This window comes from Rhinolophus sinicus, linkage group LG03, assembly GCF_036562045.2.
Source record: "Rhinolophus sinicus isolate RSC01 linkage group LG03, ASM3656204v1, whole genome shotgun sequence".
In the NCBI taxonomy this organism is placed as follows: Eukaryota; Metazoa; Chordata; class Mammalia; order Chiroptera; family Rhinolophidae; genus Rhinolophus; species Rhinolophus sinicus.
Window position 1 is genome coordinate 98,772,525 of NC_133753.1, and position 15,999 is coordinate 98,788,523.

Here is a 15,999-nt window from a genome sequence, read left to right on the forward strand (position 1 = left end):
CAGCCACCCTGCTGCCTGTCTCTGCCTCTGCTCACCTCTCCCTATCTGCGTTTTTGCCTCCCCTCTTCCCCATCCTTACTGTAACTGGGAGCAGCGCCCTGGCCCTAGAACAGTCTAGAGAGCCTGGCTTGGGTCCTCTCGCCTCCTCAGCCCGGGGCACCCCCTCCCTGTGACGGGTTCCACGACACCCACGTTCTCTGCAGCCCTGCCTGCAGCAGCGGACTTGGCTTCTGCTTCTCAGTCAGAAAACCTGAAGCCCCAGAGGAGAAACAATTTGACAGGGAGAAGCAGAAAGTCTGCAGTCTCGGTCCTGCCACCTGTCTGAGCCCCACCCACATGGGCACCCCCCACCCCACTGCACTCCCTGGCAATCGATCCCTGTGTGCCCACTCCCGCCACATTCCTAGTCGCCTGGGGGCAGCCAGGCGGCCCTAGAGCCAGCATGCGTCATGGGCAGTGGCAGCATTCCTGGGTGTCTGCTGCCTCCTGACTTTATAAGGGAGAAAGTTTGGGAGCCCGGAGCTGCTGGGTAGGATGGCCGGTGAGGAGTGCCTGGATGGACTCACAGTTCAGGGTGGGCGGTGGGAGACTTGGACATGTGTACGTGGGAAGGTACACCTAGTGGTACTGAAACAGAGCAGGAGCTAAGAGATGGATGTGGGGTGAGAAGGCAGAACCATATTCATTCACTCACTCACTCACTCATTCACTCACTCACTCACTCACTCACTCATTCACTCACTCACTCATTCACTCACTCATTCACTCACTCACTCATTCACTCACTCATTCACTCACTCACTCATTCACTCACTCATTCACTCACTCACTCATTCACTCACTCATTCACTCACTCACTCATTCACTCACTCACTCACTCACTCACTCACTCACTCATTCACTCACTCACTCACTCATTCACTCACTCATTCACTCACTCACTCATTCACTCACTCACTCATTCACTCACTCACTCATTCACTCACTCATTCACTCACTCACTCACTCATTCACTCACTCATTCACTCACTCACTCATTCACTCACTCACTCATTCACTCACTCACTCATTCACTCACTCATTCACTCATTCACTCACTCATTCACTCACTCATTCACTCACTCACTCACTCACTCACTCACTCACTCACTCACTCACAAAGACAGTACTGCAGTGACGGGGATGGAAAAGGAGAACCAATCTGGGAGAGTCAGAAGACTGAGAAAGATATTAAAACTGAGAATGGGAAATAAAGACCCTCCTCCTCCACAAAGACTGAACTCAGGGATCCAGACTGAGGCCTGAGGAAGGAGATGGAGGAGGAAAAGCATGAGAGCAGAGAAGGCCGGATGTTGGCAGTGAGACTGCTGCTGTGGACAGGAGTGAGGAGGCTGAGGAGGGGTACCCGTCAGCCAGCTGGGCAGCGAGGGGTCCTGCTCTGGGTGAAGCTGGACTCCTCCACCATAGCCCCTTGGGGTTACAAGCACCAGGGGTTACAAATCCTGGTTCCTGGTCAGGGCGGACGGGTAAGGCTGGGCAAGTCCCCCTGAAGGAGTCTGAGGGACTGCGGATTGGGGTTTTCTGGGAGGGCCAAGGCAGGGATGAAGGACCCGTCTTCCCTCATGGGGATGTGTGTGGGGACCTGCGTGAGGGCAGGGACGGGCCAGGTGCCCTTCCTCTGCAGCCAGGTACTCCCTGAGGCACTAGGCCTTCCGAACCTCACAGCAGATTCCCAGCACTCCGCCCCCAAGCCAGGGAACCCCTGAGGAGGCTGGGGTGCAAAGCCTGATTTAGAACCTAGTGGCGCTGATGTACCCTATGCTGCAGAGCTGGGAGAGCAAATACGCTATGAGAACTCAGTCCCACAAGCACTGCAGACCCCTGCACCCCTGTACAGTGGGTGGCCAGAGGTAGTGAGTCTGGGGCAGGAGGGCTGTGCTGTAGGGTGCCATGCCCACCTCCCAGGCCTCCTGGGCCAGGGAGAAGCTGTCACTGTCTATTCAGGTGTCAGCCTGTTCTACAGCTCCCCACAGGCTCAGCCCTCCCCAACTCCCTTTCCCCCACGCCTCTTATCTCCTAAGGTAACATGGGGCAAGGGTACAGGGACAGACTTCAGGCCAGACCAAAGGGCAACATAATCTGCCTGTGGTGGTAACACTGGAGCGGCAATAGCCGAGGCTAGATGACTCACCACCTGCCAGGCTGGCTGCCTGGGAGATGCTCATGTACCTGCAGACCTGCAGTGCTTACTACCTGTGTCCCTGATTCCCGCTAAGTCCATAACCGAGGGCCATCCCAGCGCCTGCCAACTACCAGGCCTGAAAGCTACAGTCATAGGGACGATAGTTCAGTCTCAGGGAGCTTGAAACAGCAGCCGTCCCTCTCAGGAGACTACAGTTTGTCCCAGGGTGCGGGAACAGCAGGCCCCTGCGCTCAAGGGCACGTCGCAACACTCCAGACTTTAGCTGGGGTAGGGATGGCCCCATCCCGCCTTGCTTAGAGAACTCTGAGCCATAAGACTCACTGTCAGGGTCCTAGACCTTGCCTCTGGTTGCCAGGCCAAGGAGAACAGGGCAGGACACTGGCTTCCTCAGCTATTGGCTGAGCCCTGACCCTGGCCACTGGCCTCAGCTATGGGTCCTCTAACCAAATGCCTGGAGGCCACCCATGTGAGGAGCATACACTGGGGAAGATGTCCAATTTAGGGACCCCTCTGGAAGGGGAGAACCCCTGTAGAGGAAGCAGGGGACCAGCGGGGTTGGAGATGCTGAGCTTGGTCCATAGACGCTGATGGGGCAAGGGCGGGGTCAGGGCTGGAGCCCTGGGCTCCCAGCCATGTGTCCATACCCTGGAGCCACGTGGGGCACAGAGGAAGTGGGAGGGAAAATGAGAGGTTTTGCTGGAAGAAGCAGCCCAGAGTCCACCCAGGCTGGGAGGCTGGGGCCGGAGGAAGCAGGGCCCTCAGTGGAGTCTTTGTGGAGGCCCTGCTCCCCAGGCCCAAGGCATGTAGGGGTGGGGCTCCTGTGGCTTGGAGCGATCTGAGAGGTTTTCCCTTGCCTTGTAATTTTCCTCCTTACACAGGGAGGATTTCCAGGCCCTCTCCCATATCCGCCTTCCCCTGGCTTTCCTGGCCCTGGAGGGAATCTGGGACCCTTATCTCAGTAAGTGAGGCTGAGGTAGGGGTTCTGGAGGGAAGAAACAGAGTGAGGGACCTCGCCTGGCTTCGGGCCTACCCAGCCCCCCAGCCCGGTCCCTGTGGGGTAGCTCCCATTTTACAGGTCAGGAAACTGAGGCAAGGAGGGCAGTCAACAGTGCTAGGGCCTCAAGATGAGCATTGGGCTATGGCCCAGCGGGATTCAAGCCCCTGTGGGGGTGGCTCCTGAGCTGGGTGCTGTGGTATCAGGGGGTGTTTGCACACAGAAGGGGTGTGTTGGTTGCTACATGCGCCTTGGAAGTGGAGCATCTGCCTGGGTGTGAGAGCTGGCCCCCTGCCCGGGGAAGACGTACTTTTTCCCTTCCTGTCCCTGGGGCTCCCTCTTTCATGTTGGAGGGGTGGAGAGGGGAGGGAGTGAGGAAGGGGGGCAAGCATTTGCTTTCCATGGGTGGTTTGGCAGCTGGCCTCTCCCTGCGTGGCTAGATGGGGTCTGGCTCTGGGGCTGGTGGATCAGGGAGGGAAATTCTTTAGGGCTGGCTAAGGATGGCATGTTCCAGAAACCAGTGATAAGTGCAGGCCATGCCCTTTGGGGTCTTAGAGGTCAGGGAAGAGACTGGAGAGACAGGAGATGTGGGCTGCACCTAGGGTGTGAAGCCTGCCCCCAGGAGGCTGATAGGCCAGCCCCTCTAGGGCAGAATCCAGAGCTGCTCATCTGTCTCCCCTTTGCTCTGGAATGATACACTGCTGAGGACAGGCTGTTGGGGAGGTGTCTCAGGGCTTGGAGATAGAATTTGTGAACTGGGGTGGGGGGACATTGGAAGCCATGATCGTTAGTCTGGACAGAGGCCTGGACCAGTGTGGCCCAGCTTACGCTCAACAGGGTGTGTGCCTTGGAGAAGCCACTGCTATCTCTGCCTCAGTTCTTCCATCTGAGATATAGGAAAGGGGGATGGGATGACCCCACAAACAGAGGTCCCATGTGCAGGAGGCTGGGGGAAGCAGAGGCTTAGGTCAGGGACCTCCCCAACACACACACACACACACACTCACTATGCTCAGAGCCACGTGCTGCCATATTCTCTCTGGTCTCAGTTTTGCCATCTGTGAAATGGAATCTGGATAGGGTGACTGACACACACACACCTGGCCCCTGGTCAGCTCAGCCCAGCCCAGCCCAGCCCAGCAGGAAGTAGCTGGTGGAGAGATGTGGTCACTAGAGTGGGTAAAACAGAGCCACCTCTGGCCTAAGGGGCCACAGTCTGGGCCAGCCTGTGAGCTCTTGAGGACAGGGCCCAGGGTGTCTATTATCCAGGAGGACCAGCCACATGTGCTGACGGAGGAAGCACACAGGACTACATGGCGGTGGCATTTGGCTCATCCGAGGGCTTTTCTGTCGGCAGAGCTGACAGCAGAGGGCTGAGTTCCCGCCCTGGTGGTGTGCTGGCAGGAGGTTGTGGCCGGGAGGGGTGGCCCAAGCAACCTCAGTGTCCTCGCTGGCAGCCTCTGTGCTGAGCAGGTGCCCCAGAGATCCTCAGACTGCAATCCAGCCCTCACAGGCCCGACTGCTCTTGGCACAGGTTCATGCCCAGCACCCCACCAAACCTCCAGCCCGCTCGCACTGAGCTGTGCTCACCCACCACACTCCCGGGCCCATCTCTCTTCCCTGGCCTCTGTGCTATGATACCCACATCACTGTCTCTGGCACCAACTCTCCAGGGCTCTGGGCCCACTTGTCAATGCCCCCTGGACATCTACACCCCAAGGAACCCCCAAACCCAAGCCCACCCATCTCAGGCCAGAGTCAGTGTGATCTTCCCCCCAACCTATTCCCCGTCCAGTGAAGATCCCACCACCTACCCAGTGCTGGGCAGAAATCTGAAAGTCATTTCGGACATTCTCCCTCCTCCCTCCACACGTGCCACCCATCCTGCCCCTAAATTCTCCTTCAGACTTCTCTCTCCCTCTCGCTCCTCTGTGCCATCCCTCGGGGCAGATGGTCACCATCCCTCACTGGCTTCATGAATTTCCGGCCTCGTTTTGCTCATAGCAGCCTGTTAACCTAAAATGAAAGTCACTCCACCGCCCTCCCTTGCCTGGAAGCCCCCAAAGGCTCGCCATTGCCCCCCAGTCAAGCCCCAAACCCCCAGCGTGGCGACCTTGCCCCTGCCCCACAGGCCTTCCTGTGCCCTGCCCTTCCCTTGAACACCCCATGTGCCACCCTCACCACACCTTGGGCTATTTTACACCCACACCTGTCAGGTGCCTACTCCCGGTCTCTGCTCGGGGCCTTCTACCCAGGGGGCTCTTCTTTCTTCTTTACCTGTGCCATGCCCTCTTGCCCCCTTAGGAAAGAGGTTGTCCTCACTCTTCCCCGTAGCCCAAAGCTCCTCTGCATTAGGGGTGCAGAGACACTGAACTGAGGCTTGGGGAGCTGTGTCAGTAACCTTTCTCCATTAATACAGAGTTTTGGGGACAAGACTGGTTGGCTGGTGAAGGGAGATGGGAAGAAAGGAGGGAGCGGCCCAACAGGTGAGAGGGGGAGATACATTCTCTAGGTGGCTGCAGGGGTGGTGGTGGTGGGGGTGGTGTTCACCTGGGGGCTCGAGCTGCTCTCCGCAACCTGTCTCACTACCTGCTTTCTTTCCAGGGACCCTCTGCCCTCCAGGGCCCCATTGCCCAGAGACAGGGGTCTGGGACAACGGCTGGAACAGGGTGGGGACTGCCCCAGCCAGGGAGTGCTTTTCTGGGCCTGTGGTGACAGAGTCTGGTGCTTGTTTTTAAAGAAAATAGAATCAGAGCCCCTATTTATAGCTGGAGGCCATAGTTACAGACAGGAGATGGATGGGGTTTGAGGTTGTGCAGGGGCTGGGAGGTGGGTCCTCCCAGGCCCCCTGCCCCCCTTTCTCATCCGCCAGAAAGTGCCTGTGGGATCTTGACATTCCCTGGGACAGGATGTAGCTGTGCTTTGGGACAGGGGAAGGCGGGACTTGGGTGAGAGGGATGGAAACTTTCTCTCTGGACTAATCCCTGGGTCCCAGAGTCCCTGTGGTAATGGGTGGAGGTGAGGTGTGTCATGTCTGCCGGGAAGGCAGAGGAGGACCTGCGGAGGGTGGGGTGCCGGCTGCACAGGGAGCACTTTGGATTGCCACCAGGATGGGTAAAGGAAGGAGAACACAGCAGGGCCAGAGCGATGGGGCCGACAGAGCCAGAGAGAAACAGGGACGGGGGAACACGATGTGCAGCCCAGCTGACCCTGGGAGTAGAAAGGGACACAGAAGAAAGCAAGGGAAGGAGTGGGGGCTTCTGTCCATCTTCCTAGTCTCTTGGTAGAGTGGTCACAGTCTGTGTTGGATCCAGTGACGAAGGGCAGAAAGTACACATCTCTGTGGACTTCAATTCAGAAAGCCAGGCCATGCCCACTCTAACCCCCCAGGGCCCAGGGCCTGGAGACCCTCTCTGTTGCTGGCAATCTCAAGTTAGGAGGCCCAGACTTATCTGGAGGCAAAGAAACGCTGTGGGGGCAGAGATGATGCAGATGGGCTTTGTCACTAAGATCCCCGAAGGACTGTCCAGGGCAGATGGGGCAAGGTGGTGCCAGGACCATTGGGGATGGGTCTGGGCTCTGGCTTGCTGGACGGTGAGTTCCCCAGGCCTGGAGGGGTTGCAGCCTGAGGCTCTGTCCTGAGCTCACACCTTGTGCCAGCCTCTATTCAGACTCCTCCCTTGGTTGGGCCATTGGGGGCTGTAGCCTGGGGCACGTGTCATGGAGCCATAGCCACAACCAGTGACTCAGAGAGTTAAAAAAAGGAGCAGCTCCAAGTGGTGACTCAACTGGCTCTGGAGGGCTGGGTGGGTCTAGCTGGTACAAGATGGGGTGGTCTGGGTTTATTTTTGGCAGGGTGGGGCTGGGACCAGGGGGTGGAAGATGGGAACTGGGGGTGGAGAGGAGCTGCTACTTTCATTCCGGGACAGCCCCAGGGTACTGTGCCACAGAGGAGGGCAGTTTCCCAATGCCAGGGAGCTCTGGCAGGCTGGGCCATCTCCCAACCCCTCCCAGGCGTCGCCCACCCTGCTGTGTGGCCCAGGACCAGCACCTGGCTCTCTCTGGACAGAAGCAGAGTCCCCGGTCCTGTCCCCAAGAGGCCTGAGCTCATAATTTTAGAGCTGACCTTGGAGCCTTTAGATCCTACCCAGATGCCCAGAGAGGGGCAGAGGTCTGCCCAAAGCCACACAGTAGGGCCAGGGATCCCACACAAGGGCTACATAGCTGGCTCAGGTCCCTACAACATCTCCTGTGCCTCGGCTGTCAACAGTTGGAGGGACAGGCCCCCATCTGAGTGCAGAAGCCCCCCCTTGGTTTCGCTTTCTGTGGCTTCAGGTACCCATGGTTAACTGTGGTCTGAAAATATTACATGAAAATTCCAGAAATAATTCATAAGGTTTAAATTGTGCACCATTCTGAGTAGCGTGATAAATCATCGCTTTGCCCAGCGTCTCCACACTGTTTCTGCTGTCTGCCTGTTAGTCCCTTAGTAGCTTGGTGGTCAGGGTGGCTGTGGCAGGAGTGTAGTGCTCATGTTCAAGTCACCCTTATTTTACTGAATAACAGACCTGAAGTTCAAGAGCAGAGATGCTGGCAATTTGAATATGCCAAAGAGAAGGTGTGAAGTGCTTCCTTTAAGTGAAAAGCTATGTATGTACAGGCACAGCTCAGCAATAGTGCGGGTTTGGCTCCAGACCACCCCAACGAAGCAAATATTGCAATAAAGTGGGTCACAAGAATCGTTTGGTTGCCCAGTGCACATGAAAGTTATGTTTACACCATACTGTAGTCTATTAAGTGTGCAATAGCATTATGTCTAAAAAATGTACATACCTTAATTAAAATAGATTTTATTGCTAAAAATGTTATCCATAATATGAAAAATGGCACCAACAGATTTGTTTGGCACAGGGTTACCACAAACCTTCAATGTGTAAAAAAGCAAGCAGTATCTGCGAAGCACAATAATGAACTGTGCCTGTATAGGAGCGAACATAGTGTATTCAGGGTTCGGTGCTATCTGCATCCACTGGGGGTCTTGGAACGCATCCTCCGAGGATAGGAGGGACAACTAGACCTGGCCTGGAAGGGCTCCGCTGGGCTCCAGATGGGTGGCTGGAAGTACGTGGGCACCAGATGCCCAGAAATGGAGCCTCAGTCGGCAGCTGGTGCCTGGATTTCATTAGTGCACAGCCGGGGAGCTGGCCAGTCTCAGCCCAAAGGTCTGTTGAGAAGTTACCTCTATGGGGGTGAAGGCAGAGGATGCCCACACAGTGGGATCTCAAACTGGTGCCCAGGCTCTGCCCAGCCTCTTAAACAGAGTGTCCCTCCAGCTGGCACTTCCTCAGGCTACTCATTTCCTGAGACTCACTTCCCCTCAGCCCTACCACTTCTGATCGCACATATACAGGGACTCGTCACTAATACCCTGATGGCTCCAAGCAGCCTGCGCTGAGATGGTCCTCCACTCCTTGAGCGTGGGTTCTGCTCCGCCTGACGCAGCCTCTATTGCTTAATGAGTAGTGGTAACAGCCCATGGGACTCTGGCAGTTGAGCCACCTCCCTGCCCTGGCTTCCTGCCCTACGTCTGGGCACCCCAAGGGGAGGGGCGGGCATGGGCAGGTGGGGGTGGTGGTGAAGAGAGGCGTCTGGGCTTCCCTTATGTGGGAGGTCCTTGTGCCCGCTCTTCTCTTCATCCCCACCCATCTGCTCCCGGGACAGGTCTGAGTTCCATTTGGTCATTTGTTGAGTACACATGTTCTACACTCCAACTCAGTGCAGTATCCAAGTATCCAAGGGGCTATTAGGCTTTGGGGCAGGGCCAGGAGGGGCTGTCCTGCTTATCCTCACAGTGGGGGCCGGGTGTGGGCCTCAGCCCAGTGGTGAATCAGAGGCAGACTCCCTCTGCCCCCTTTCTGAAGGGTCCTGGGCAGGCTGGCAGCAGCAGGCTGATAGCTCCCTTAGGAGCCCACTTCCTCTTTTCCACGTCACTTTGTCCCACACAGACCCTGTCACAGGGCCACCTCATCCGATCCCTCCTGCCTTGGAACCTTTCTCGAATGTTCCTAAGCAGGAGCCCCATCTTGCTGGGGCTGCCCCCATCCCAGAAGGGGAGGGTAACCTCGGGAGCACAGATCTGGTGACATTTACTCCTGGTAAAGGGCATAATCCCCAGGCACGGAGGACGTAGGAATTGTTCATCCCTACTCTAGAGAGGAGGAAACTGAGGCTCAGAAAGGCGGAGTCACAGCCCAAGGTCATGTATCGAGTGGTGGGGAGGAATTAATCCTAAGCTCTCTAACGCTGTGCTCCTGACCATCACGTGCCTGGCCTCCTGCCTCCCCCAGGCCCGTGCAGGGTCCCAGAGCTGAGGGCTCACAGTGGGTGAGGTGTGCCTGGGTCAGCACTGAGGGAAGAAGGGGATCTCATTTCCAGCTGCTCCAAAACACACCAAAAAGGGGATTCATTCCATTCCGGACCACAGTGCGAGTGTGTGTGTGCCTGTGGCCTGCCTGGCTGGCCTCCAGCAGCAGGAGAGCTGGGCTGTACATAAGGGAAGGGGGTGGTGTCGTGGGAATCAGCCTCCTGGGCCCACTGATATTTATAGCTGCCCCCTCCTGAAATGTGGGCGGGAGGGGGGTTGCTCTTAGGTGGGAACGGAAGTTGGTCTTCGCTCCCCAGCCCCCTCTATGACCCCAGAGAGCAAGCTGGCCCAGGCCAGAGGCCCTGCTCTGGCGGTAGAGCTAGGGGCTGTGTGTCCTGAGTTGGGTGGGGGTTTCCCCCAGAACTTCTGGCTTAGAGGCTGGACACTCTCCTTGGTAGGCCCTGAGCCAGGCTGCTGAGCAGCAGTGTGTGTGTGTGTGTGTGTGTGTGTGTGCGCGCGCGCGCGTGCGCGCTCCTACTGGGTGTCACACTGGTGGAGGTCATGGACCGGGAGGCAGAGGTCTGGTTAGGGTAGGGGGAGAAAGGCCACAACCCCATAGGGTTGGAGGGCAAGGCCCCAGGATCGGGGCAGACCAGGCTGTGGGCCTCAAACATCAATGGTTAGGAAGGCTCCCAGGGCTGGTGGGGCTGGAGCTGGACCTTGAAGCATGGAGCGAAAAAGGGAAGACCAGTTGCAGAGAACAGGTTGAGCAAAGGTGGAAGGGTGGCAGGGGTTACGGTGCATTACCTGGTGGCCTAGTCCGTCAGCTAGGCTGTGGGCGTAGGGTCACCCTGAACGTGGAGGCTGCCATGTTGGGGGATGGCACCGCTGGGCCTCAGGCAGGTGGTACCATGGGGCTCCTGCCTGTCTGGAATGTCCTGTTTGGCTGCAGGAGGGGCAGCGGTGGGATGCTGGGGCAGGATCGGCCAGCCCCCAAGCCCGGTGCAGGGGAAGCTCCCTGCCTTTGGGCTCCAGACTCTGCTCCACCTGGGACCCTTGGTATCAATCATGATCTAGATTCTCTGAAAGCCAGAAAGTTCTTCCTTTTATCTGACCTGAATCTGCCCTCCTCTCAGGACGTTTTAACTCAAAGCAATTCATTGGTTTTTAAGACTTTTTTTTGTTCAAGCCACGGAACACTTCATCGAAAACAAAACCTCAATCTATAAACATGTTCATGGAGCTGCTATGCGGGGATTGGGGTGGCGCAAGCATCCCATATTCCCAGACACGGGAATGTAAATCCCAGGAGCACCTCGGGGACAGTCTGCAAACCCTTGGTTGGCTCAGTGACCTTTATGCTCCTTTGTGGGCTCCGTCCTTTGTGGGCAGCAAGTGAGTGGAAACCTCTGGGGAAAGCAATGGGAGATCTGCCCTTGGGAGCCGCTGGTCCTGTGGGCAAGGCCACACCCAAAACGGGGTGTGAGGACAAAGAGGCCCTGTTAAGGACTTGCTGTGACTGAGAAAGTAGCTGTCCCTCTCTGGGCCCTGGTTTCCCTATGAACCATGGGGCCTGGTGGGGCGTCTCAGCAGTAAGGTCTGGGAGGGAAGGTAGTCTCGCTGACCCACCGTGACAGCTAAGCCACGAGAGAGACACACACTGAAACAGTTTAGCATGAGCGGTGGCAGGAGGCCTGGCAGTCAGCTCCTCTGCAGACTGGGAGGCAGGGCATGGGCAGGAGCTGAGTGGGAAGAAGGAATGGTGGACAGGACAGGCACTGGCCAAGCATGGGTGGGCCATGCTGCCAAGCCGCCTTGCCGGCAGCCCCAGACAAACTACCCTGCATCTAAGACACATGTGCCTTCATGTGCCATCCCAGCTGTCGGAGGAGGAGTGGGCGCCTTTCCAGAAGAGGACTTCCTTCTGCTGTGAGAAAAGAGGGAGGGTTTGGAAAAGGGGGGCTGGAGAGGCATAGGGAGATGGGAACAGAGATCTGGGGCCTCAGTGAGCTTTCTTTCCCCTGAAGACGTCTCTCTCCCCTGCTGGGGGGTCTGAGACCGCTGGTGGATGGCTGCCCACCTGGTCTGATCTGGGAAAGCAAGGTGTTGTTGGGGTGAGTAAGAACATCATGGCCTGGGGGCCCAAAGAATGACATGAGGCCAGTCCCTCCTGTTCTCTGAGCCTCAGTTTCCTCAACTATGAAATGGGAATGTTTCTTGCCCTGAAGGGCTGTGAGGCTGCAGGGGGACACCACAGGGTGTCACTGGAGGTAGGAGCCCTGTTATAATGCGGCTCCATCTTCTCCCTCGTTTGGAGTTACAAACCCTGCTGAGGATCGGGGAGAGCTAGGAGCCCCTCCCCTAGAGAGAATCCAAGCAGAAGAGTGTTCATACCAACTGAGTTCACTCAACAATGACTCCTGCACATTCAGTCATAATGGTTACACAGTGCTTCTGAAACTCAGCCTACGCTTCCACTGGAGAAAGAGCCTGACTCTAGAAGGCTCTACAGACTGGACGTATAGAACTCGACAGGGGGCACGCTGGAAGCAAAAGGGGAGCTGCACGGGGCCGGGAGCTGGGGGGACAGGAGGTGAACGAACAGAGGGCCCAGGGAAGGAGCAGACTTGAGTCCTGGACCCAAAGGCCGCCTTGTTCATTTGCTCCTGACACCAACTAGGAGCCACAGCTCAGCACAGCACCTCCTTCCCCCCAGGCACCACCCAGCCCGGCCACGGAGCTTGGATTTCTAGGTAGGGAGGCAGCAGCCACCCTGGGCTCCTGGCCCCAGCTGCCTACCCAGGTCTGTGAGTGTGGCTGGCTGCGTGGTTGTGTGTATTCAAGTGTGAGCCCACATCTGTGTGCATCAGTGAGTGTGTGCGTCAGGGCTGTTTCCAACTCCCCCGCCCCTGCCCGCCCCCTCTTGGGCAGCACGCCCAGTTCCCAGATGGAGCCTATATACTTCTTCTGAGAGCTCCCCACATGCCCCACTCCCCTCCTAGCCAATGCCAGTCCAGCCCCACCTGGCCCACCTGGCGTGGTCCCCTCCTGGGTCCCTCAGGCAGCTGCACTGAAAGGCCCTTCTTGTCCTGCCCAGGCAGGCAGGGAACACTGGGAGAGGAGCTCAGTCATACTTGGTTCTGGAACAGCTTTTCCAGAGTCCGGGTGGGCTGGGCCAAGGGCCCTGGACCCTGCCCCGCCCCAGAGGCCCAGGGCAGCACGTGCAGGTCAGAGGCTACCTCTAGCATCACTGGTTCCCCCCAGCCCACTTGCCAGAATCTGCCCTGGTTCAATTCCTTGCACCTGATAAGACATCCCCATTAGTTCCCAGGTTACACAGGAACCTTCCCTACCAGGCACTCCTGCCGGAGTCCCAACCCACTTCAGTACCTTGCCTTCTGCCTTTCAAAGTCAGCTATGCCAGGCCAGGGGGCAGACGCAGGCGCCACTGGCCCTATATGCTCTGTGCTGACTCCCATCTCCCGGTTTTGCCCTCTCCACATCTCCAATTCAAACCCAATCTCCCCCAACGCTTGTCACTCCGCTGAGGGCCTCCCACAGTGGTCAGAAGGAGCTGGATACCAACTTATCATCCGCACTGTCACAGCGGCCCAAGCCTAACCCCCACACAGCTCCCTCAAAGCAGGACCGCAAGCTCTTCTGGGTAGCTGGGCTTCTCTGTGGGACTTCGGGTGCTTTGCTTCCTCCCTGGGGCCTCAGTGCGCCTGTCTGTACAATGGAAGGTTGGTCCAGATGGTTTCCAATGGTGCTTGGCTCTCAGATCCCATGACCTGGATGCTCTGCAATGCTCACGAGTGCAGGGAGAGCATTCCAGCATGCCGCCCTCTGGTACCCAGACAGTGAGGGCCTCGAGGGCCAGGGGCGTCCGGGAGGGATGGCAGTGACACCTTCCTCGGGGGGTTTGGGGGGGCTGACCCTACTGCAGAGATCAGGACAGGGAGGTAAGCCAGGTGACAGGCATGGTGACAGAGACCTGATAAGAGAGGTTCAATTCCTTGCTTCCCTCTGAAACCTTTGTTGGTTCCCCATTGCCAACAGGGCATAGGCAATGGGCTGCATTTTGCCATTTAAGGTTTCTGTGCCCCAGCGCGATGGCTCTTCCTGGTTTGTGCTCAAAATGTGCCTTGTCGCAGGGCTGCTGGCCTTCCTATCTCAACATCCCTCTGCTCATACCTCCTCAGGGTCTTTGCTCCTGCCCCTGCCTGGAGTGCTGACCCTTTCCCATTCTCTAAGTCTTGACTCAAAGACTACCCTCGGCCCTACCCTAACTTGCCTCTGGATTTCTCTTCTCCATACTCTTCTTCTGGATCTTTGCAGACATGATAGGAATTGCCATTTGCATTTTAATTTGCTTTTCTGCCTCCTCAATGAGTTCAAGCTCAGCCTGTGCATTTCTGTGCCCTCCTCATTGCCCAGGGTGGTGCCTGCTCCTTGTCATTGCTGAGGAGGTTTTCAGAGGGGTTCTCAGCTAAAACCCAAGGAGGTGGGGGTGCTGCAACCTTTCCCTTAGCTGGAGGCTGAGGACTGGATAAACAGACCTCCCCGGTCAGCTCAGCTCCCCCTTCCCAGCTCTCCAGAGGCCCAGCCCACCATCGAGCCCTGAGACCTTGAAGGATGGGGTCCCTGGGGATGAAAACAAGGGGCCTGGGGATTCAGCTCTGACACACCCCGGTGAGGGGTCCTCCCCTGACTCATTTTCCTTCTGGGCACCTCATGATACTGTCCATTAGCACTGGCTTCCCCATCTGATGGGGAGAAGGGTGTGGCCTGGCCCCTGGAAGAGAGACTCAGGCCCTTCCTCTGCTCATAGTTGCTCTTGGGAATGGTCCCGAAAGCTGTAGGCCGAAGACTGATTCACACAGAAGACTGATTCACACAGAAGACTGATTCACACACGGGTCGTAATGCCTGATGGGCCCTGAGGCCACAGTTCTTATGGTATAACTAGACCATGCCTAACTCAAGGAAGAATGGTGGGATTTCTGGCATTGTGACAGAGGGGACACACCCAAGCACCTCTCAGAAGGCAAACTGTCATTCAGTCTCTGCTGGGGTCAGTCCCGGGACAGGGAGGTGTGGCAGGGGTTGCCCAGGGCTGTCTGAGGGAGGACCCCCTGCTGTGGCACAGGCCCCAGAGGGAAGCCAGCCCTGCCTCTAGGAGACTGAAGAGTGGGTGGTCCTGTCTGTCACCAACCAGGCCTTCTCAGTGAGGGAGAGGAGAGAGAAAAAGAGGGGGAGAGGAGGGCAGCAGGAAGGTGGTTGTGAAAAGGCCCGACAGAAAATGCACCTGGGGACAAGGGAGTGGGAACAGGAGCAGAGCCTGGAGGGGGCTGAAGGAGGTCGGAGGAAGCTGAGGTGCATGCACCCCACCCCCACGGCACAGGGTGGGGCAGGGTGGCTCCCTCCCTTTGGGAGCTTCCCAGCACTCCCCATTCCTGGCCTGGGCAGTTGAGGCTGGGGTACTGCTTCTCACTGTCATTGGGTGTCCCCTGGGCACCTAAGAGGTGACGGAAAGCCTGCTGGGTGCAGGGAGCCAGGCAGCTCTGGGGCAGCTAGCGCACTGGGTGTAAGGGAGAGCCATGTGCAGAGCCAGGCATGCCCACCCAAGCTCGGGCAGCCAGAGCCCAAGAATCCCAGACGAGAGCTAGCCGTGGGGGTCTAGCGTCTGGCCCTGGTGGAATTCCCAGAGACTCCAGTCTGGGGTGGCAGGGGGGCAGCCCCCTTGTCTCCTGGTCTGGGGGCCACTTCTGGACTCTCCTGTGCCTCTTGGCTACCTAAGGGACCCTCCACAGCTCCTGCCAGTGTCAGGCCCCTCACTCACCTGCGGATGCTGGTCCGGCCAACGTAGCCAAGGTCAAAGCCAGGGCCAGCGCCTGGGCTGGGGGCGGGGGCCGCGGGCCTGAGCGCATCGCCGCGGGCTGGCAGCAGGACTTGAAAGGAGCGGAGCAGAATCAGGAACCTGGCCGCCGAAGTCGTGAGTCGAAAGAACTCGACTCTTCTGGCGCGGGCTGGAGCTCCTGGGCGCCCTCCCGCCTACTTAACTCCAGGGGCGGGGCTGGCGCAGACCCGCGCTCCAGTTTCAGGCCGGGGCTCCGGGTCTGCTCCCACCCACCCCCAACCTTCTTAAAGGGCCCGTGCTCCTCCCATGTCTGACCCTTACAGCTCTGTCAGACACAGGCCCTACCCTAGAGATTTGGGACAAAGTCCGAGGGGAGCGCAGACCCCCTGAGCTCTGACTCTAGGGCTCCGGGAGCCCTCTAGGAGGAGACACGAGCTGGGCCAGTCCACTCGCTTCTCTCCCTTCTGCCCTTGCAAGGGTCGCTGGGAGGTCCTCGTACCCGGCCCGGGAGGAAGAACGACGTCCCCACCCCACAGACTGCTACTGGGCATCTTTGCCTCAGAGGTCTCCTCAGGATT

At 57.8% G+C, this 15,999-nt stretch overlaps 1 protein-coding gene across 2 annotated transcripts in view; it reads right to left on the bottom strand.

The window, feature by feature from the left end:
* The window catches only part of CSPG4 (chondroitin sulfate proteoglycan 4), a 36,628-nt gene extending 20,966 nt beyond the window's left edge, over positions 1-15,662 (bottom strand). The window contains exon 1 of one of the 2 annotated variants that reach the window (XM_019751005.2): positions 15,404-15,662. Coding sequence is in view for 1 of the 2 variants with exons in the window: in XM_019751004.2 (XP_019606563.2) it covers positions 15,404-15,491 (88 nt within the window). In the remaining variant the exon portion in view is untranslated. The remainder of the gene's footprint in view (positions 1-15,403) is intronic. The other variant, XM_019751004.2, reaches the window with a different exon arrangement.
* Between the last annotated feature and the right edge of the window lie 337 nt (positions 15,663-15,999).